At 38.6% G+C, this 24,765-nt stretch overlaps 1 protein-coding gene across 3 annotated transcripts in view; it reads right to left on the minus strand.

The window, feature by feature from the left end:
* Positions 1–24,765, minus strand: part of KCNN2 (potassium calcium-activated channel subfamily N member 2) — a 62,658-nt gene that overhangs the window by 23,160 nt on the left and 14,733 nt on the right. For all 3 annotated transcript variants that reach the window (XM_062627850.1, XM_062627852.1, XM_062627851.1), the window contains one exon: positions 16,690–17,108. In XM_062627850.1, the coding sequence (XP_062483834.1) occupies positions 16,690–17,108 (419 nt within the window). The remainder of the gene's footprint in view (positions 1–16,689; positions 17,109–24,765) is intronic.

Below are 24,765 nucleotides of genomic sequence, written 5' to 3' on the forward strand. Positions count from 1 at the left end.
CAACAGAAACTGAATCCAACCGAACAAACAAAAATCATAGGCATTTGTAGAATTTCAAATGTGACTGCAGAGCTACAACTTTTCTGGTTATCTTAACTGTTTCAGCTGCTGTGCTTCATAAAAAGTAACTGAGATTATGATTTGAAAGCATCAAAGAAGGTAACAGAAAGAGACTTCCCCCCCAACCCTAACCTCTAACCCTAAACCCCAACACTAACCCTAACTTTAACTCCTAACCCTAACCTAAACCTAATGCTAATCCTATGAGTAATGACTACCAGGTTACAGGTCAAAGACATCTTGTTCTTACAGCAAAAGCCCATGACATTAAAGAATAAACAAGTCAGAGATACTCAGCAGAAAGATGTTCAGTTTGGGAGAGGAAAAACAGGAGCAGACAGTGAACTGTAGATGTGTGTTACTCTTGTAGAGTTCAAACCACTTTATTCCTAAGTGTTATTTCTGCAGCTACAAAACATTCATTATAAAAACTTATAAACAAGGCATATTTAACACAGACTGAATTATAAGAGTTCAACTACACCTGAGTGCTACCTTTCATAGAACTCAAGAAAAGATGTGACTGAAAGTAAAATTATTTTCCATCTTTAAAAGAAAAAAAAATCAGGTTTCTCTAGATTGCAACTTTTGAGTTTAAGAAATTTAGTTATGAGACCCCAAAGGCAAAGAGGACAGAGACTTCCATTTATATGGATTAAAAATCCCTTGAAAATACATGAGATCTACAGTCTTGCTTTCCCATGCCACCCAGCTTCAGTCAATTTCTCCTTTAGGTTCAGGAGTTGTGACTGTAGAGCTGCAGCAGAGCTACACAGCCTTCTGCAGGAGATAGTCTGTTTTCTGAGTATCTTCCCCAAAGCATGAGAAAGCAAAATGTGAGCATACAGAATTAATAGCATTTCCTGTATTTTCACACCCCTCCGTTTGCTCCTCAGAATGGGCATAGTGAGGTATCTCTACCGGTACAATAATTTTAAACAATATAAAAGCATTATAATTTAATAGGAATTATTATAATTTAATAGGAATTAATTATAATTTAATAGGAAAATTCAAAACATTTTGTTTTTCAGTATAAGGACACCACAGCAAGCAACAACAGCTGCATGGAATGGACACTGAATTTAAATGACTTTGCCCAAGGTCACAACAGAACTGTAGGATAGATTTTCTCTGTCATGCTTTAATAAACAGAACATCCTCTATATCATTAAATAATGCTTTTTTCTACCAAAAAATTTCCACTTTTTAATACTTTTATAAATTTATAAATTGTTTGTATACGTTTCACATACTTCTGTTGGTATACTAAAACCTTCACTTCTATGTGCTATATACTACAAGCAAAACTACTGTGGTTACCTGAATAACAGCAAAGCATTAGGGTTGACCCTATTAAGACCATGCTAACATTATTTTAGTCTGATTTTTTATTTCCCTTTGAAGGAAAGTAAAACTGGACTGATCAAATGTGTAGTCTCTAGTGCAGCTTGCTGCATCTCCAGCAGACACCAGAGGCCATTGCATCTGCTTCTTGGCCAACTAGATCTCATTTTCAAAAAAAAATTCAAGAGAAATCATACTCCTTGATATCAGAAATACAATCATGGAAGGACAACAGTGTCCTGCTATGGCATACCGATTGTGTCAGCAGGTCTGCCTCCCAGCACAGAGAACAAGGAAGGCAACCAATGTGATCTGCTAACAAGGATATTCAACTATTGGTGCAAATACTACTCTAAAAGCAGTATTATCAAGAATTATCAAGCACAACTTTTGTTAAATGCTGTTTTGCTTGGGAAAGGAAGAAAATGAATGCTGCAGGTATGACTGAAAGCTGACAAGCATCTCTGGTATATTAACTAAACGTAACATATAATTTGCTTTTGAATACCTTGGAAAGAATCTACTGCGAAAGGCTTCAATTTAACACCAAAGTTTAAACAGTCACGATTACAATTTTAGAAACTCATTAGTCAGAAGGTGTATGATAATTTTCTGAAAATAGGATGATTAAAAACAAAGTCAAAAGGAAAAGATATTTGGGCATGAATACTTGGTCTGAAATCTCACTACTTAATTTCAGGCAATGTTGTACCTCTGTGATTTCAGGTTGTGGGAAGCTTTGCAGGTCACATCTGCTGCATTCTTTAAAGCGCAGAGTAACATAAGAGATCACCTTTAATGCAAGGAATTAGAACATAAAGTATCTTCTTTCTGAAACTCAGTGAAGTGATAAATCATTTTTATTAGAAGACTATTACTTAATGCACATCATTTTTGCAAGGTCGTTTCCCACATATGCTGTTGCATGCCCAGAAATAATGCAGTTCAGCCCCTGGACTGACACTAAGGTCAAAAAGGAAAACATTCTGGGTAACTCTCAGGTGAAGCCAATTACACCATGTGTCTACACAACCGATGAATTTAGTTTATTCAGGAAAAACTATGCAGTGGTTGAAAGAGGCGGGACAAAGATTAACATCATTCCTCTGTAACTACCAAAAGCAAGCCTGAAACAGAACCCTTATCAGAGTAAACTCCTCATTCTCCAACCACTACCCCACTGCAAACCCAGCAGTTGGTGTACAATGTTTTATAAACCCATGTTTAAGTTTCCCCCTCAGATGTACAACAGAATCAGAGAATCAGAGAATGATTTGACCATAAGATCATCTAGTTCCAACTCCCTGCCATGGTAAGGGATGCCTCCCACTAGACCATGTCACCCAAGACTCTGCCCAACCTGGCCTTGAACACCGCCAGGGATGGAGTGTTTACCGCTTCTTCTCTGAGCAACCTGATCCAGTGCCTCATCACCCTCACAGTAAAGAACTTCTTCCTTATATCTAACCTAAACTTTCCCTGTTTAAGTCAGAACCCATTCCCCCTTGTCCTCTTGCTACAGTCCCTGATGAAGATTCCCTCTACAGCATCCTTCTAGGCCCCCTTCAGATACTGGAAGGTTGCTATAGGGTCTCTACCTTATGGGGCCTTCTCCAGGATGAACAGCCCCAGCTTTCTCAGTCTGTCTTCAAACAGGAGTTGTTCCAGCCCCCTGATCATCCTCGTAGATCAATTCCAGTGTATCAACTGAACCACATAGCTTAGTGTCATCGGCAAACTTGCTGAAGGTGCAAAAATCCCACTGTCCATGTCACCAACAAGGATGTTGAATAGGATCAGATCTAACACTGACCCGAGGAACACCACTCGTCATCCATCTCCAGTTGGACATTGAGCCATTGACCATAACTCTCTGAGTGCAGCCGGCCATCCAGCCAATTCCTTATTCCATTCTTTTGATGGATGTGTGGCCTATCCATCAAATTTATGTCTCCAGTTTAGCGACAAGGATTGCATGCCGGAGCACAACAAACTGCCAAATGTAGCCAAATACCTATAAAGCCACTGACTTGTCTGACATGACTGATTATTAACCAAAATACCTTCCATGCCTTCTCATACCATCCTTCCATACCATCTTTCTCAGTACAGAGCTGGACTGAGGGAAAAGCTCCTCCCCTTTAGATTTCATGTCCTATATCCATACTATACTATGGATAGAGAAATGGCATCAGTAGAAAACAAGTCAAAACATATTCAACCAATATTCTCCTCTCCCTTCAATCAGCATCAAGCTGCAATGGAACTAAAATATTTTTTTTTTCCTCAGTTTACATCAAATACTTTTAACATTACACAGCTGCTTAGCAAACAGTGCCTTTTGACTCCTGGTTATTTTGTTTCATTCTCTTTCATGGACACCCCCTTGTCATGGGGAAAGAGCCTGCACGCCTTTGTGAGGTTGGGAGCTATGCCACGTGGCACATGCCTCCGGTAGGGTCTCCCATACCAGACAGGTCTCAACTGAAGGGTCAGAAAAAGCGTGTCCATGGGCAGGATGGGTTCACTAGCCTTCAGGCAACCATCCTAGGAGAAGGACAACTCTAACTTCAAACCTGGGCAGATGGAGCTCGTATAGCCCTGTAAGGCAATCCATCTAAGAGAAGGTCACTCGAATCAAACCTACAACCCAAGGACTTTGCTGTCACTGGCCAAGCTCGCTAGGCCCTGGCAGCTAAACCGCAGGTGTAAAGGGTGGGGCCAGTTCTGTGGACGCTGTGCCTCACCTAAAAAATCCACTGCGCACGCCTGAAGGGTTTACCCACACTTGCAAAGCCCTGTAGAGACAGGCGAGGGACAAAACGGCAGGTGATAAGGTGCACTGGAAGTCACAGACCCAACCCTGTATGCAGGTGGTTCAGGACAATGGTCTCTCAAGACTGATCCAGGAGATGACAGTCTTGTTTGGCAACATCCTGAATGACCAAGCAGCCGTTTTTTCAAGGAGAGCACTGCTTGCTCCATATGGAGAGAGGCCTAGAAAAGGTGGCCTAACCAAAGCTCATCTCCCCCTCCACTGCTTGGCTAGCATCTTCTGTTGCTGTCCATTAAAGACAAAGAGACAAAGGCATATACCTGCCTCCAAAGGTGTGTCCAGATTGACACTTGCATGTTGGAACATCAGAACCATGCCTGATACAGCAAACAGCGGGCGTCCTGAGCACCGTTCTGTGCTAATTGCCCACAAATTGTCATGACTTAACATCAGTGTTGCTGCTCTCAGTGAAGTTTGGCTTCATGAGGAAGGCAGCCTTAAAGAACATGGTGCCGGCTATACACTCTACTGGTCAGGCAAATCCAAAATTGAAAGTCATCTTTCTGGAGTTGGCTTCATGATTAAAAACTCCATCATCTCTAAACTTGAAAATTTGCTGATAGGTCATTCTGATCGTATTATCTCTTTACATCTTCCACTACACAGTAAGCAACATGTTGCTCTTTTCAGCATATATGCTCCAACTCTGCAAGCTGACCCTGCAGAAAAATTCTACTCTGACCTGCGTCACCTCACTCAAAAAGTTCCTATAGAAGATAAGATCATAATCCTTGGTGACTTCAACGCCTGAGTAGGTAAGAACTTTGAAGCCTGGAAAGGACTAGGCAAGCACGGTGTTGGCAGCTGCAATGATAACAGTCACCTCTTACTAGAGTTCTGTGTAGAGCAACAGCTTACCACCAACAACACTATTTTCCAGCAGAAAGAGAGCCGGAAGAAAACCTGGATGCATCCTCGATCTAAATATTGGCACCTTATTGATTATGTCTTAGTGCGCCAGAGAAATATTCATGATGTCTGTCACACCCGAGTGATGCCTAGTGCAGAATGTCAAACAGACCACCGTCTTGTGCGTTGCAAGCTTAATTTCCACTTCAACCTCAAACCTAAGAGGGGTGGCATTCCCAGGAAGAGGCTCAATGTTAATAATCTCCAAATAGCTGCAGAGAGGGACAGCTTTCAGGCTAACCTTCAAACTAGCCTTGAAGACCAGCTTATAGATTCTTCTCCTGAAGCGCTTTGGCAACATATTAAAAATAGCATCCTGCAGTCCTCCATAGAATCCATTGGGTTCTCCTTAAAGAAAAACAAAGACTGGTTTGATGACAGCAACCAGGAGGTCCAGGAATTGCTGACAAAGAGGAGATCTGCTCATCAACCACAACTCACTCAGCCACTCTGCCATGTAAGAAAAGCAGCTTTTCGTCTTGCATGTAGCAAACTCCAACAGAAACTTCAAGACATCCAGAACAAGTGGTGGCTCAACCTAGCAGAAAAGACTCAATTATGTGCAGATCTGGGTGACCACAGAGGATTCTATGAGGCTCTGAAGGCAGTGTATGGACCCACGTTTCAGGGTCAAAGCCCCTTACTTAGTGCAGATGGCCAAACGCTTCTTACAGATAAAATCTCCATCCTGAATGGTTGGTCTGAACATTTTCAAACACTCTTTAGTGCTAACCGTGTAGTCCAAGGTGAAGGAATCCAGCACATTCTACAACATCCGGTGAAAAATGAATCGGATTTAGCCCCTACCATGGAAGAGACTCTTAAGGCTATACAGCAGGTGAAAACTGGCAAGGCAGCTGGGGTTCATGGAATCCCACCTGAAATCTGGACGCACAGAGGCCTAGCACTTCATGCTAAATTTCACGAGCTAGTTGTGCACTGTTGGGAACAAGGTAAGTTACCATCAGATTTTCATGATGCAATCATCATCGCTCTATATAAGAAAAAAGGTGTAAGGTCAGACTGCTCAAGCTACTGAGGTATAACTCTGCTCTCTGTTGCTGGAAAAATTCTTGCAAGAATACTATTGAACAGATTAGTACCTGCTCTCGCAGAAGAACTTCTACCTGAAAGTCAGTGTGGTTTCAGAGCTAATAGAAGTACCACAGACATGGTGTTTGTTTTCAGACAACTGCAAGAAAAGTGTAGAGAACAGAATATGGAGCTCTATGTAACTTCCGTTGACCTCACCAAAGCTTTTGACACTGTGAGCAGAAAAGGCCTATGGCTGATCTTGGAACAATTAGGTTGTCCCCCCAAGTTCCTCAAAATGATTATTCTGTTACATGAGGATCAATAAGGCCAAGTCAGATATGGCAATGCACTCTCTGAGCCCTTCCCAATAACCAATGGTGTGAAACAAGGTTGTGTTCTCACACCAACTTTATTCACAATCTTCTTCAGCATGGTGTTCCAAAGGGCTACAGTAGACCTTGATGAACAAAACGGCATTTATATTTGATATCGTACTGATGGTAGCCTATTCAATCTAAGGCGACTGAAGGCCCACACTAAGACCCTAAATCACCTTGTCCATGAACTGCTTTTTGCTGATGATGCCGTCCTTGTTGCCCACACAGAAGAAGCTCTGCAGCATTTAACATCTTGCTTTGCGGAGGCAGCTGAGCTTTTTGGGCTGGAAGTCAGCTTGAAGAAGACAGTAGTTCTCTACCAACCTGCACCACAAGAAGATTACCATCGTCCCCACATTACCATTGGCAAGTCAGAGCTTAAGTCAGTTCAGCAGTTCAGCTACCTGGGAAGCATTATTTCCTCAGATGCCACAATCAACAAAGAGATAGACAACAGAATAGCAAAGGCATATAGAGCCTTTGGAAAACTCCGTAAAAGAGTCTGGCGCAATAAACACCTGAAGAGAAGTACAAATATCAGTGTCTATAGACCCATTGTACTGTCTACTCTTTTATATGGGTCTGAACTAGACTTTCATGGCTCAGTTGACTTAGCTTATGATAGCATGAGATCACTTGGTCGCGGCTTCAACCTGTATCATTTTAACAGCTGAGCCCCATTTTTTTAAAGATTTTTAGTCACATCTCTACGTAACTGTTTGCTCAGCTGACCAGAATTATATTTCTTTGAAACTGTGTCCTTTATATCTTTGTTGGTCTGCTATTGATACTATGAAAGAAACAGCCAACCAAAGATACAAGGACAAAATAAAATGGAAGATCAGCTGCTCTGCTTGAGCATCATGGTGCAAATGTTCAATTTTCTGCAAATGAAGAACATGCTCCAAAATGGGTATGTATAAGCTAGCAGTGCCTTGGGTCATAATTACTAAATTTTACTGTAACTAGAAGGAACTTCACCCTATAATGGAAAAGTATGAAGTCCTAAAGGGAAAAAAAAACCCCAAAAGCCAAAAACCACCCCCCACTCCCCCCCCCCCCAAACAAAAACAAAAACAAAAACCAAACAACAGAAGGCCAGTCAGGCTGGCTGGTCTGGCTGGGGCCAGGGAGGATCACCTATCTGTCAATGTCAGCAGTGCAGCAGGAGGTGGCAATGCAGCAGAGCAAAAGACTGTCCCTGGTTGCTGTGGACATCAGACATTCACCACCTACTGTCTAACAGGGGTGATGAGTGTCCTTACATTAAATCTAGTACATCACTAAACTCCAGCTAGATTTCAGGTGTGTTAGTAAGTAATAACTTACTTGCATGCTTTCAAGTTCTGCAAACCCTGCTTGCAAAGTCTCTTTGCATCTGCTGAAGATGCCCAATAACCTACCCCAAAAGAGGGATCACAGAATTAGAGGCAAGGAAATAAAAGAATAGCTGTAGTAAGTGAAAACCCCTGGACTGCAGAGATACTAGGTTTTAGTTTCTTAATCATCTTACACAAAATCCTGATCTTTGAAAGAACACGTTCATTTGTTAAGCCCACACAACTCTCAACTCCTATGTTTTTACAACCTTTCTGCTTTGTACTCCAAAGTTTCCTACAAGTCAAAATATTTTTAACGTAGCCTGTGCAACAGACACAACAAATACAATGTAACTACATGTATATCTGCTCAAGTTTATGATTATTAAGAACACTCTTTAAGATGATCACACCCTGCTTTATTATATCATTACAACAAAATAGGCAATGATTAATATTATTGCACTCCTAAGCCTGGGACACGATCCTGCAATCCTGGCATACCCACAGTAGGAATTCAGTTTATAATAAATGAATAATTTATTTACACTTCTAGGGGATCATGATTATGACAGAAGAATATATTAACATTAATATGAATAAAAATCCATCCTGTAGTTACATCTTTAATCATTCTGTCATTTGTTTTTTATGCATAACGGTATGTTTCATTGTTTCAAAGACAGCATACACTGTTTTTTACTGCTGTTTTCACCCTGGAAGTAGTCTTCTACAAGTCAAAGTTATTTGTGAATATTTAATGAATTAATGGAATAAATAAGTCTTTTGAAAACAAGACAACACAAAACCCCTAAAATAAATATCTGTCTTATTCATAGTTATTGCTAGACATCCTTCTCCCTGTTTCTCATATAAATGCATATTGACAGAGACAGATATTCCAAGGTGATGAAAACACATCAATTTTCATGCACGCTGATGACAGTAACAATGGTTGCAGATTTTTCTGCCATGCATCCCTACTTCCTAGCATTGCAAAAGCTGTTTTCAGACCTGCATGTAATTCCTTACAACTGATACTTACGTTTTTACCAGAGGTTTATCTCAGCAACTTGGCATGATTTGCGTGATAACAGTCAGGATGCAATCATTCAAGCTCTGTCATCAAAGATTTTGAAGTCAATGCAATTCCAGTGGCTTTTCCAGATTTTGCATCAAGTTCCAAAACAGACAGTAAACCCCATGGCAAGGACACCATCTCTTACTGTTTCTGCTCTTACCAACTGAGGCAGCTGCTACGCTGGGAGATTTGGAGTAATTTTTACTCTCATTGCACCTTTGTAATGATGGGTCTCTTTTGCTGCCAAGCTTAGCAATCAAGTATAGCACAGAGACCTTAATTTAGTGCCAGGTCTTTCCAACTCAAACTGATGTATGTTCACAGCATGGTGCTGTGCACAGTGTTTGCACACACCTAATAGGAGTATAATTAACTGACCCTACTATCTAGTGGGTTTTAAGGTCCCACTTCAGACTGGCATGCACACAGCTTCCCCTCCGCAAGAGAGACTACAGAGCCTCTCACCCAGCCTTCTCCAATTTGGACTGTGAAGTCTGCAGAGAAAACAAACCAGCTAGTAGGGTGTTATGCCTGCCTGGGCAGTGTTCTCAGCACAAGCTGTCAGCCTGATTGGTATTGATCAAAACTGAACAATTTGTCTTAAACCACTGTATCAAAGCTAAAGGCATTTGTCTTCATCTAACCGCAGCAGTTTTCACAAGTGATAGCTTCCTCCTCACTAGAAATTATCACATTTACTGTTACTGCAATGTCATATGTGTGTTATTCTTGGATAACGCTTTGCTAAGCAGTGTGCAAACACAGAACAAAAGACAGCCCCTGACCCAGAGTCTTGCAATTTAAATAATCTCAGATACTTGTCCAATTCACACTGCACTGATAGCTTCAGTTTTCTGTAACATTCAATGAACCACACTTGTGGAAACTCATAGAAATTTTACCAATGGATTTCATTTAACATAGAACAAGGCTTTAAAAAGAAATATTGCCTATCAATCTATTTTAGGGAAAAGAAAAGAAAAAAAAAAGGAAGGTAGATTCATGTTCTATTTTGTAATTCAGGAATGTTCATGACTGATCAGCCTACAAGCTCTGAACTAGTATAACATCACTGATTTTGGAAGTATGAGTGTAGGTGATTAACACACACCAACACTTGTACAGTATAAAGATTAAGAACGAAAGTCACGTATCATGGCCCTAATTCCAAATTCCCTGTTAGGGAGCACTATGTGTCTGAGAACACTGAGAACTCAGGAACCCATACATGCCCCACCGCTAATGAGGGAGGAAAAAGGAGAACAAGGGTTTTGTAAAAACAAATCATAATGCACTCCTTCTGATTGTTTCCCAAACAAAAACGTCTAAAGCACATTACAAATGTTAGAGTGTAATGTATTTTTATTAAAATATTTAAAATATATCAGTGTGCTGGTTTTGGCTGGGCTACAGCTAATTTTCTTCATATCAGCTGGTATGGGGCTGTGTTCTGGATTTGTGCTGAAAACAGTATTTATAACATAGAGATGTTTTTGTTGTTGCTGAGCAGTGCTTAAACAGAACCAAAGCCTTTTCTGCTCCTCAACTCACCACACCAGCGAGCAGGCTGGGGGAGCATGAGGAATTGGGTGACACAGCCAGGACAGCTGATCCCAACTGACCCAAGGGATATCCCACACCATATGGTGTCAGCAGCAGCATGTTAAGCTGGTTTAACAAGGACAGGGAGATGTTTAGAGTTATGTTTTTTGCCTTCCCAAGTAACCGCTACAGATGACGGAGCTGTGCCTTCCTGGAGAATGTTGAACATCTGCCCATGGGAAGTGGTGAATGGATTCTTGGCTGCCTTTGCTTGTGTGTGCGCAGCTTTTTTTTTTACCTATTAAACTGTCTTTACCTCAAACCCTGACTTTTCTCACTTTTACCTTCTGATTGTCTTCCCCCATCCTACCAGGGGAAAGCGAGCAAGAGGCTGTGTGGGGCTGAGCTGGCAGCTGGGGTGAAACCACGACAATCAGTACAAATAAAAGTGAAAAGGGTTTCTGGGTTTCAGTCCAGAAATATCATTGAAACTTTACAGAAATACTAGTATCAGGGTATGAGAATTTCTGTGTTTTGGGCCAAAATGGGGAACAGCCTTCTCATTTGCATGAATTTAGAAAGCTGAATGTTCTTCCCTCTACCATTTTGTCACTTTTCCTTTACCTAACCATCTTTTTTAATCTATAAAACCGTTTAAAAATAAATTCTAAGGTTGAGTTCCTTGGAACAGAAGTGAACAGATGCAGCTTTTGGTCTGATTCGTCAGGGAGCACTGTGTACAGCAGACCATCTCACAGCCTGACACCAGGGTGTCACATCAAGGTAAGTCTCCCTAAACTCTGCCATGCACATGACTCCAGTTTGAGAGTGCCTATTTCTTACAGTCAGCAGTGCAGAATGAGTCATGCAGGCAGAACTATGCCCTCTTCTATTCCCACTAAGAGAAGGAAGCTGCCATTTCTAAACTCAATACTGATATGGTATCTTAATAATATTCCACAAGGGCTGGTGATGGGACCTTTCCACTCACTGGGCACTGGACTGCAGCATGGCAGAAAATTAGTGCTCTCTGTAATTGCCAGTAAACTTTGTGGCAGGTTTAAATTTCATATGTTTCCATAGGGATTATCAGTTTGTGTACGTACCCAAGCTGTACTGAAGGAAACATTCCTGGGGATCTTTTGAATTAAGTAGTTTTACTGTAAGGCTTTTTCAACTGTGCATAAACAAAACAGTTCCAAATTACCCAGTAAGAACTACAGTTGCAAGCATGTAAACCTACAGGAACTACCAACAGTAAAGATTTGTCTGGCAAGCTGGGCAACCCACGTACGTGGTAACTATATTGGGACATCGCACAGTTACATCACTAAGCAGAAGTTGAAGAGCATAGTTACATCATTAAACAGAAGTTGTAAGCATACGCTGGCCACTACTGTGATGTCTCTACAATACTTACAGCCAATTTGCTACAAAACGTACCATCTAAAGAATAACTGTAACGAAAACTATAGCTGATTTTGAACCTCTTAAGGCAAAAAACTATCCAAGGAAAAAACAAAACCAAAACCAAAACCTACATGTATTGTGACAGCAAAGGGAAGGAGCACAGAAAAGGAAAATAAAGAACATGCAAAATATTTAAAAAGAACCTTCTAATTTTTCCGTCCATATAACCACTTCTTTAAACTGTGCAATTCCCCTCACACTATCCCGTATAATTGACCTTGAAGACTTGAATTTTTAGGACTGAATTATAAATTCTCAATAAAAGAAATTCTTTAATGTATAAGGTCAGAATTCAGTCAGTATATCGTCCATTCATTAGCACTGAGGCGGCAACCATAACCCAAACTCCTCACTGTGGCCTGATACCCAGATCAAGAAGCAAAAGAAAACCAATAGTATAGCCTAAATCCCCATTTCAAGGTGCATTTTTCAAGGGTGTTAAGCTACTGGAGCAAGAAATTTTATTTTGAAGTGACAAGAAATTGATTTCTGCTTCAGTATGATCATATTTTCTATGGACCGTTTTTAAGAAATTATGGCAAATAGTTTTGATTCCTCTAGCAGCAAAATATTCTGAATAGTTTAAGGTGTTGGTTAAAATGGGGAGGAAAAAAATGAACTACTGCATTAAAAAATGCAAAGACCATAAGATATGTCTTTGTATCCAGTAATGAAAGAATAATAAAAAAATCCATAAATTGCTCTCTGATCTGAAAGAATTTGGACTGTGTACAACCATTTCTGCTGAACAGTAAAAAGACTGTTGCCTGAATTAAGTTTTACAGATTCAAGATTAATATGAAAGAGAATGAAAAAAAGGCATTTTGTCTCTGAATGCAGATAAGTCCTCCTTTGTAGGTGGTTCTTATTCTCTTCAGACTTTTGAATTTAGAGAAACAGTCTTCACTTTGCTCACCATTCTTATGAGACATCGGAACTACACATGAGCTTTTCCATTCCACTGTGTTCTCATACAAGTGTTGTATGTATAAATCCTCTGTAAATAAAAGGGAATTTAACCTAAACAAAACTTTTCCTGCTCTAGTTAGATGACCCTAGAAAAGAATATATTTTTTAAATAAGCAAGGAGAGTTTTTTGTGCTTGTTTTCAACTTTTTGTCTTTTGCACTCCCTTCCCCCAGTTGGGTCTAGTATTTTTGGACTAGAAACCACTCTATCTTCGCTTTATAATTTTTTGTGAGGGGGTGACTACACCCATTATTGCACCAGTTATTATTATTTTCCATATCTATAAGGCTAATTCTATAAATCCAAACAAACTGAAAAATATGTTCTTACTTGTATTCCCAAAATTCTTTTGCTGAGAATACACAAACAACATTGCTCCAAAGAGAAGGAAGATCTGAATTTAGAAGAATACAAATCAAGCTCTACACACATTAGAATAAGTGCCTCTGCTTCCTCTATTAAACTTCAGCTATCAAACAGCTGAAAAACCCATCATTTAACTATTAGTGTTTCCAGATACACTTAGGAAACCAATTTCTTATTTGGATCAATAGTTCTTTTTTTGGATTTGGTTTATGTATATAAGACATTCTCTGTTGTACAGTAACAGACTGCCTTATTGCCTTCATTGTTTGATAAAACAATAGATCTGTTGTCTGTCAGTAGCATTTGCAATGAAAATACAACCGGTTATATCGGTTTTTAGTTATGAGTTGCTTTGAGAGATAAGTATTATAAAAGAACATCTTAACATTTACTGTTAATCTATACTCAGTCTGCAAAACCAGGAATTAAGGCTAGAAGGCAGAGAAGCATTCATTCATAGCACAGCTTCAAGTCAAGATGATGATGGGTCATCTTTGATCACTCCTGTATTGAATATGTAACAGTTAACGTCTGCTGCCACTGGAGAAACACGACTACCAGTAGTACATTTTAGATCCAGTGAGCCAAAAGAAGGTAAGAAACTGTGATAAACAGCCAGCATTATTAACACATAAACAATTTTTGATTTGTTGACAGCAATTAGACATACTGGCTAGAAAAAAAAAGATACGCCATTGCTTCAGCATTTGGGGGCTAAAAATGGATTTAAACTAAATACTCAGACTTGGTTTGGTTGGTTGGTTTTGGGTTTGGTTTTTTTTTTTGTTTTGTCTTGGTTTTGGTTGGTGTTTTTTTTAACTACCAGTAAAAATATGCACACTGGCACTGCAGAAACTGTTAAAGGCAATTTCCAATGTAGTGAAGTGTAGCCTTGGGATTATGCATACAGTCTACAGTCTTAAAATAAGGTCCTCAAGCCAAGCAAAGAATTTAAACACATACTGCAAGGAAACCAGATTAGCTAAGAACTTTTTTTCTCCTGCATGAATTACAACTGAATTACAAGCAGATGCATCCACCTTCTTGTATCAAATAAATACTTAACATTTGCCTAGCAGTTTTCATGCGTGACCTGCTTACTGAAAGTTTTGTCAGGAAATGGTATTTCCAAGAATTAAGACAGGTGTTTACTTATTTGTGGAAAACAAGAATGCGCAGAGAGCAGAAAAGAATTTCACGTTCACACACAGATGGATTTGTGTATATGTGTTTTGTTTCTTTGGTTGGTTGTTTTTGGTTTTGTTAAAGCAAGGAAAGAATACATATCACAAGCTGATGGGCAGAAGAAAGGATGCCTAAATGAACTGCTCAGTCTAAACTGACTTCATTGTCAAAAGTTAGTGGTACAAACAGAACCAAAAAGGGTGCTAAAAATGTGCTGAGGAAGCAGAAAATCAATTTCTGTTCCCAGTTCTGCTGCTGGAAATCCACAGTAACTCCAAGCACACGACATGAGCACGTTAAAGCCATGTTGTGCATTCAGAAGGCAAAGTACTTTCTTCCTTCGCACAGAAAAAAAAAAAAGATAAGCAAGAGAGACTATCTTCTACATAACCTAGAAAAGCAGCATGCTTCTCACAGGAGAGACAGGTCTTCTCCAGAAGAGCAAAGCAAATTTACCAATTTTCAATGATATAATGCTCTACTTTTTTCTTTTTTATAAGCAAAATATTTGTATTTTAACAGCTATAAACAACTGACGACATTGCACAGAGCTATCTCAGTAACAGGATCAGTATGGGAAACTGCAAAAAGTAATCTGCTTACAGGGCTCGTAATTCATACATGAAAGTAACATATTCATAAGTGCTCTAGATAGCGTGCCTTGAAAATGTTATAAACACAAACACCTATGGAGTTAGATCCAATAAAAACTCTGATTTTCATTATGAAGCCCACATAAGACAGACAGCAATACACTGATACCAGCAATGAAAAGGCAGGTATTAAAACCTATGTAAATTAATCTTCCCCTCAAAACATAGAAACTTGAGCAGTAAAACAGGAACAGTTTCTGGCATTGTGCGCACAGCAACAACTCGTACTTTCCCACCTTTTACTCCCAAACTCCCTCAGCCAGATTACTCTGAAGCCCTTCCAACCCGTTTATACTCATCTGGCTGTCCACCATCGTTATCTGAATTACATTCTGCCCTCATGGATGACCTTAAACTGCAATCCTGGAAAATACCTTGCTCACCAACCCACTTGCTATAATTAGCATTCTGAGAGCTAACAGTACAGCCACTAAGGCACTGAGAAAGACACATGTCCTGCCTCAGCTCAATGCCTCTCAAGTGATCAGTCAGATGACCATTAAAACAGTGAAGTCTTTATTCAAATGGTCAACTCGCCTGCCTCAACCCATAAGCTGTCTCTGTAAGATTTTAAATAGAGGCATGGATAATGATGCTCTTTCATGTTACCCTCCTCACTATGAATTGGGGTGCTTCCAAATCTCCCTTCCTATTCCCAGGACACCCTGCAGTAAGTTGAAGATGTTCCACCTGAAGTAAGAAGAAATTCACTCCAGATCTAACAGTTGTCCCAGGCGCTAAATCTTTCATAAAAAATTATTCTAATTGTCCTATCTCATGTTCCTAAGCAATCCCATCCAATCAGAAGCTCATTTCTTTTTTGTTAAAGCTATGTTTGAGAAATGAAATTTCACGCTGTTAGCAACTGTCAGCACTTCACCTCCACTGAAGTCTGTAGGAGAGAGGGTAGAAAACTACCTGAAATTAATGAAAATCTGTCTCTCAAATGCACTTGTTCTGATTTTTAGTGGACGAAAAAAGTTGTGTTACTGCAATTGTTCTGCATGTTCTCTTTTTTTGATCTTGCCGACTCCCCAAGAGTATTTTGCATTCCCTTTTTTTTTTTTGACAAACTCGAATTAGAAAAAGCAAACAAGCAAACAAACAAACAAAAACCTACAACCAAAAAATCCCTCATATTCCACTGGAGTTTTACATGGCTATTTTACCTACCTTATCCTCAATAAATTTAACTTACAAACAAAATAAATTAAAGCAGAATATCAACAACTACTTTTAAAGAAATTTTATGCTATCCATCCACTGTGTTTTAGCAAACATGCCTAAAGTTATACCAAAACACTGATATCAAATTGCAATGCTACAGTAAACGGCATGGCAAAAACCTCACTGCTGAAGTCCTTCAGATCAACAGGCAAAGCATTCCTGACAATATGTGACAGAATCAACATTTGTAATATCAAGGACCTAAAAGTTCTATTCCATTAAGTATTCAGGTCCCCTGACTCCAACAAAACTGAAGAGTAAAAAAAAAGAGAGAAAAGAGACAGAAAGAACTAAACAAACAAAGCAACCTTACCTTTCACAAGCTCGGACAGTCCATGCAGCAATTATCCATAATGAGATACTAAAAACCAACAGTACAGTTCCTGGACATATCGTCATGAGAGTCTTCATAACAAAACGGGTATTGAAGTTTATCTTATTTAATGCTCCAATGCTTCTAGATGAGGCATCAGTGAAAAGTTTGCTGTGCAAAAGCATAACTCTGGCAATAAGATAAAGTCTTAAGAACATTGGTATAGACAAAATAATATCCACATCAGCTGTTGTTGTGGATGGAGCGTAAGAAAAGGCGAGCCGGGCTGTCCATGTAAATGTATAGTTCCCAGGTATGGGATGTATAGCACACACCAGTATTTCCAAGCAGATAAAGAAAATACGCTCATAAGTCATGGCTATTCTCCAGTCATCTGCTCCATTGTCCACCATGAACAACTGAAATAATAAAATATAAAGTTAACTTTAGTAGGTCATTAAAAAAACTTGTTATAATGCTATTTTAAAATCTCGTAATTTTCAGAGCTGCCAATGACCACTAAAAATAAAAATAAATATGCCATTTCAGAAAACGACATTACTACATCACGATGAAGGGAAATATAATGTTGGTTAAGACAAAAAGAATTTTTCAGGCACTATTTTGAAAACTAAACATGAAACTGAATGTTCACATATTATTTACTGAGAATTCTTCATATTTTCTTTAATTGTCATTTTTGATAAAACAAAACTCTGGATCAATTAAGCTTTGTCCCTTCAAAATCAATTACTTACTCTACGTTCATAAAATTGAGAAAAATTTAAGAAAGTGTGAAAGTGTTTGTAGAATGGATATCTAAATTACAAACTGAAAATACTTTCTATGATGCAACATTAAGCCTGCCCTTGCGCACACCCATGCATCAGCTTGTGTAGCATAATGCCAGGTTTTTTCAAGCTTCAGGCACCAATACAGATCAATGTAGGATGCCAAACTACATGAGAAACTGCACAAAGCCTAAAAAAGGTATCTCATGGTGAAAAACTGAAAAACAAAGGCCAGTAAACATCCAAGCAGCCCAGGCAGCCAGAGAACATCTACTCTGGCTGTATTTGAAAATTAAATACACATGTTGGTTCTTTCACAAAGGCCTTCGATTTGCCACGCAGGAACAAAAGTACTGAAACATTTCACACTGTTCAGTAAATGATGTTCCTTATGACTTACTAAATAAATAAAACAGTATTTGTCACTAGTAGAGTATAGTGGTACGCAAGAAGTTGCAAATACTAAACAAAAAGGAACACAACCCATACTGACAAAGAACATACAATTTCAGTGACAGGAGAATACTTTCTTATCACTTTAACTATAGTTCGAATCTCAACAAGGCCATTCAGTAAAAAGGCAAGAGGAAAATAATACTCTGTCAGAATGTTTAAAATTAGATTATTCAAAACTAATGGGTGAGAAGGAATAGTACACAAACAATGCGCTTTTCAAAGTAACGGAAGTATTTTCAACATATACACAGCCAAAAAAAAAATTACTCATCTGCACTGCTCTTTGTCCCTTTCCATCTTGCAAGAGTTTAAATATATAAGCCTGATCTCTCTGTATATATATTTTTAGAGATCAAAACCACCCTCTACACTGTCCTTCCAATATATTCAGCATGTCTTTCAGAAAACTGCTCTAGTCATTTGTCTAGAAGTGATAACCACAAATAAAATTTACTGTAGTTGAGCTGATACTAAAAGAAATAAGGAAGTTAACCATGGTAAGAAACAAAACTGATTCCTGCATTTGTGGACCTGTTTTTCATTTCTTTACATTATTCCCCTCCATCTGACTGTACTGTCAGTGACAAGGCTTTGGTACTGGAGAAGCTGCAGCGGTAGTGTCTGCAAGAAGAGGACAGGGCTGTCCCACTCCAGGAGATAACTGAGCTCATCAGAGAAGCTGGTGGTGCTTCTGCAAAAGCATATTTAAGAAAGTGCAAAATGCTGCCTAGGCAGTGAGAACTGAGGGAAAAGATGTGTGAGGAAATACGAAGGTCAGAGAAGAAGGGGGAGGAGGTGGTTCAGGCACCAGTACAGAGATTTCCCTGCAGCCCATGGAGAAGACCACAGTGAAGAAGGTACCTCTCTGAAGCTCATGGAGAGGACCATGCTGGAGCAGATACCTACACTGTAGACCATGGAGTACCCCACACCAGAGCAAGGTGAATATTTCCTGAAGTAACTGACACCTACAGAGAGCCCATGCTGGAGCAGATTCTCCTTCCAAAAACAAATGCCTGAGGAGGACCCATGCTGAAGCAGGTTTATCCTGAAGGGCTACAGACCAAGGAGATGACCCACACTAGAGCTAGGGAAAAGTGTGAGGAGGAAGGAGCAGCAGAGAGGAACTGTCATGGACAGACTCCTATTCCCCATATCCGCTGTGCCATTCATGGGGGAGCAAATAGAGGAGCTGGGACTTAAGGAGAGATGTTGAGCATGGGAAGAGGGGAACAGGGCAAGGTTTTTGTTTCTTGCCATCCTACTCTGCTTTTACCTAGCCATGAATTATTTTTCCCCAGTTAAGCCTGCCAGTGCTGGTAATTGGTAAGGGATCTGCCTGTCTTTATATTAACTCATGAATATTTTCATCTTATATTCTCTCCTTGTCTTACTGAGGAGGAAAAGTGAGAGAGCAGCTGGGTGAGGGTCTGGTAGCTGGCCTAGGTGAAGCCACCATACTTACCTTCCTGCAATGGCATACTATTAAAGACAAAACACAGTGTTGAATTAAGCTAAAGAAACACTCAGTGAATTCAATGTAACATGAGCACATACACTTTCTTTTACCTTTTGTCATTCTACAAACTTCAATTACTAGATACATGAATTGATACTGGAAAGCCATATTATACATGTATGTAGGTATGTATTACCAAAAGAGTGCTGGTTTGCATTTAGCAAATGTACTATTTGGTATGAAGGGTCAAACTTTTAGTGTACAGGAAGGCTCAAGTGCATTTGATTCTTGTGATTAGCCTGTAACTGGTATCAGTCCTATCACAGAAGTGCTACATCAGTTTATGAAGAAGCCCACATATTTAGAACACCCAGAACACAGATGAATAGTAGCCAGCTTGACTGAGATAAGAGATAATATCAAATTATAATAAACCTCTCAAATAATATATATATATAAAATAATATCTCTCAAATGCTGTGTGGATTTCCAAAGAAAAGAATAAATCAAAAAAAAAAGAGCTAGTATTTTAATTCTCAGATATATCTCAAATACACGTCAAACTGTCAGTGTATGAAAATTTCATTTAAAAAGAAAATTTCAAAATCTGCTGAAAAAAAGCAGTGGTCTTTTGTCCTCCCTTTTTACCTATCATCTTCACACATTTCAGAAAGAATTTTATATGCAGAAAGGCATTTAAACAGTTCAATTTAAAGATGAGAATGGAAGAACACCAAGTTAGGAATTAAAATTTGATCTTAGAATTTTCATAGGAGATAATTTTATTTAATAATGGAGTTTTTAAAAAACTTTGAGATGTCATTATGGAATAGATACTTGATAACATATTCACCTGTCAGCAGAGGAAATCCTAATGTGCTAGAAAGAAAGCAGTTTCTTAGTAGTGCTTACTAGAACAGGTTATGTTTGCAGATACAAAATATTCCTATCAACTTCCCTTGACCTCAGCTGTGACAGTTTTTTCTAAGGAAAATAGTATTTTAAGGTGATACTATCTTCAGCTGTCATATAATGAGATTTAAGGGGTGAAAACACGGAAGGTACAAAACACCAAAAGCCACCATAGACTGCAGACCCAGTACAAACATTTCTATCTTATAAAAACATTAACATTTCAAAATAATATTCATAAGGAAGAATTCCTTACAATACCGTGTCTCTAAAATAAAATTGTGCTGGTTCTCAAACACTCTGGAACAAATATGAGCCTCTGAAACAGGCTGTAAGTAATAATTAAACTGGGACATACTAAGATGACAGAGAAATTAGTACAGGTTTTCATGTACATTTTATATCCTCGTAATTATGCAACCCACTAAATGCAAGTTTCACTTTTCATTTGGAAGATGCAGATGTATTTGTGCATTTCTACGTGCTTGACTAAGTTCATTCTCTATTCAGAAACTGAGGAAGGTAACTGAAGAAGAAGAGAAAGAACAGCTGAATAGCACAATTTTAATGGTATGCATACACCCTTCTAGCTGCTTTCAGTCAATCCCGTTATAACCATTCATTAATTTCAAGATACAACTCCCTGTTTGAATGGAGAATGATGGTAGCAATAAAACTAGAACGTAACAAAAGAGTAAGCAAACTGTTCCTATAGAACTGAGTCTTTGCACCCCATAGAGAAGGCCAAAGTCCAGTCAAGGTCAAAGATGTTATGCCTGTTCATAGCTTTCAAATGTCTTATAATTATTCAGCACTGAAATCTAACGCAAGTACTTCATCAGTGTTCTGCAAGGCTCTCCAAATGGAGAACTCTCATATACCTTTATTAAGTCCACACTCCATAAGAAAAACATAAGAAAAATTGTTTTCACCTGAAATTGTCATGTATTTTTCAACACGTATATAAATCTAAGACATTAATGAATCTTTAACTTCAAACACACTTGGTATTTGTAGTGCCACACAGAAAGAAAAAAAACAAACCAAACATGAAAATAAAAATATCATAGATATTTATATAGGTATGTGTAATTTTACATAACTTTTTGTTAAATTGATGTAACACCAGATGAGAAAAAGAGATACACATTCAAAGTAGACAGACTGCACATGACAGCTGAGATCAGAGACTCCTCAAAGCTACATAAAACAAAAGGAGAGCAGTTATTTTCATAAATAAATAGTATATCAAAACAAATTTATACCAGATTATCAAAGGATGTTGGTGAATGCAAAGAACAAGGAAACTAACCATTTTCTATAAATGACTTTACAATTCAGCTAAAAGAGTCAATCTGAAAATTGTATTACTACCTTGCTGTAATACTGTTTGGATATGTTAACACAGAGATAATCAGGAAGCATTAAACAGTGATAAAATAGCTTCAGCTGTACTGGAAGTGACTTAACAAATCTCTGCAATTGCATAATTTAAAAATCCAAATTTAATATGGTTAAATATCTGAGTCACTTAAACCTTACTAAAACTGATAGGGCTATGATTCAAGAGTAGCAAAATATAATCTCTGGGGCTGTTGATTTGCCAAAATTTTTGACCAGACACTTTCCTACAGTTTCTATTCCCCAAAATATCATCTATACAACAAAAAAAACCACAACATTATGGTACTCAGAGAGGACGAAGATACTGCTTTTGCCTTACTACTCCAAACAGCCAAGTTACTGTCCCTCAGCACCCCATCAAGTATGAACTCTTAAAAACCACCTGGAGACAGGAGATAGACATCTCAAGCCTTTAACACAGTTCCCCCTAACCAGGGGATGAAAAAGACCTTTTCCATCATCAGAAGACATGTAACCAAATGGTCTATAGGTTATCTAAAGGCCAGTCCTTAACCTTGGAGAGCCTGCTTAAGTTCCTGACGGCTGCTGTACTCCTCATCCTAATTACAACACAACAGAACAGAGACATTAATCATATAAGAAGTCATTAAGACATCAAACACCTTCTGCCTGCAAAGCAGAGAAGGCAACTAATGTTTTTCTCAAAACTACATGAGCACTTGGTGATCTTACATTTTCCAGAATGTTTCCCACATCCAGAGTTAAAAACAAACTTTCCAGTAGGTCATTAGAAATTGATCTGCGAGGTCTTTATAGAAAATAAACAGAATATTTACATTACTATGTAACAAATGTATTTGCTGGGTAACCTGAGCAACCCAGAACAGCAGCTTTATAAATTGGCAGAAATGTAATTAAAAAGATACAGTTTTCAAATATAGCTTTTTTCCCACCAGAAACTAAGAACTAAGCAAGGTTATTTGGCTGTAGCCAGCCCTAAGGAAACATTCCAGCACTAACCCAACCTAACCTAACCACAACATTTTCAGAACTCAGCTTCCATCAGCCACCACCCAACCTTCTGCTCTGGCTGCTCTGGCTCACTCTCCTAGCAGAGAGCGCAGGAGGACATGAGCTATGCCAACTTCATTGTATCTAAAATAGAAAGATACAATGAAATGCTCAGGTTCCCTATGCACTTCCCCAACTATAAAAAAATTACCTCACTGAACAAATTTTCATGCTAATAAAATAATCCTAAAACAACAACTAAAAAAATCTCTTAAAAAACTTCTGGTCTTTCAAGTCTCCTACAACTATTACAATGATCTTGGCAATATGGGGATGGAAACAATGATTTCAAAATTAGGGATTAATTTAATTTTGCATTGATGCAGCAATTTCAAAACTTCATATAGGAAGAACACAGAACATCTTAGCACAAACTAACTAAGCTATTTTACAGAACTAATTTTCAGAATGCATTTTCAAAGAAACTTAATGGTCTGTGTCATATTTTTCACCATTTCGAGCTCCTCTGAAATAAAGTAACTGTGATTCTGCAACCTTCTTGCAGAACAAAAACTACCTGGGGAGAACTAGCCACATTCCAATATTTTTATGTTTTAATTTTAAATTAATTTACAATTCTTCAGTTAGGGTTTTTTTTTCCTTCATTCAGTACTAAAAATAATTTGTTCTACAGATCACTGCAAGAAGAAATGCAGTATCCCAAAACATCTGCCATCTGTCACTGTTCCCACAATGAGAGAGGCCACACCTTCTTCAGGATGATCAGCTTCATTACTCCTAGGAAAACTGGAACCAATTAAAAAAAGGCAGCATTTTCTGAAGAAATTTGCAATGCTTTGCAAGTGAATAGGGGAAACAAAAGTTGAGGGAAGAAACACTAATTCCGATGCTAGATCAAATGAGCTAACTCATTCATCCTGCCAAAGGAGTTCACCAGTGACATTAAACTTAGAAACCTTTTTTAAGGGCTGACTGGTAGCAACACATCATATACACAAGAATCTGTCTTCTCAGCTCCTCCTTTAGTGTTCACTTATGACATAATACTTCAGGAATTTTGGGAAGTTTCTGTGTTTGTTTTTAAACTGGATAAAGTTTTATTTAACTGACAATGGGTGAATACACATCGGCACCACTGGAATTGTACAGTCCCTATAGTTTTCTTACTTTCTCAGAAACACAGTTAAAGTGGGAACTTCATTTAGGGATATGTTGAAAATAGTATCAAATACAGACATGCAATATCCAAGCATTTAAGCGTTGTCCTAAAACAAAACCACTTAAGTAAGGGAAACTAAGAATTGGGCAGCAGCAGAAGCAGAGTGGAATTAGACATACTTGTGTATTTAAAATCCTAAGAAATGCAGTCAACACACTAATCCTAAGTGTATAGAGACATTCCTGCAAGAACTGCCTCTGTAATTCACCTTGGTAAGTAAAACTGGGAGGGAACAGTAATAAAGCAGCTATTTAGTCAGTATCTGTTACTGCTGAAGGCCTATAGTGGGCTTCTGACTAAACCACATAGCAGATAAAGTCTTTACACTGCTTCAAAGATTAAGTTAAAATATCTTTAAGAAGGGCAATTTTCAGTATCAGCTTAAATAAACACAGGCATGAGTTTCTTTACAGGCATTTATATACCTGTATTTCTCTATAAGTAAAATACTGGTTTACTTGATCACTACTAATTACGACTGCAGCTACTTCCCCAGAAGAAAATCAAAACAAAACAAAAAGCAAAACAAAACAAAACGAACTCCCCAGAGAAAATCAGATCCAAGTATATCCTGTCAAACAGGCTGAGAAAACTGTTCAGCATGGCTGAGAAGGCTACATGATGACCTCATAGCAGCCTTCCAGTATCTGGAGGGGGCATACAAGGATGCCGACTGAAGAAGGACTCTTAATCAGGCATTGCAGCAACAGGACAAGGGATAATGGGTTCAAACAGGGGCAATACAGGCTGGATATAAAGAAGAAATTATTTACTGCGAGGGTGGTGAGGCACTGAAACAGGTTGCTCAAAAAAGCTGTGGCTGCCTCATCCCTGGCAGTGTT

Source organism: Pezoporus occidentalis, unplaced genomic scaffold (genome assembly GCF_034315485.1).
Source record: "Pezoporus occidentalis ecotype Australia unplaced genomic scaffold, CSIRO_AGI_Poc_V1 ctg309, whole genome shotgun sequence".
Taxonomy (NCBI): Eukaryota; Metazoa; Chordata; class Aves; order Psittaciformes; family Psittacidae; genus Pezoporus; species Pezoporus occidentalis.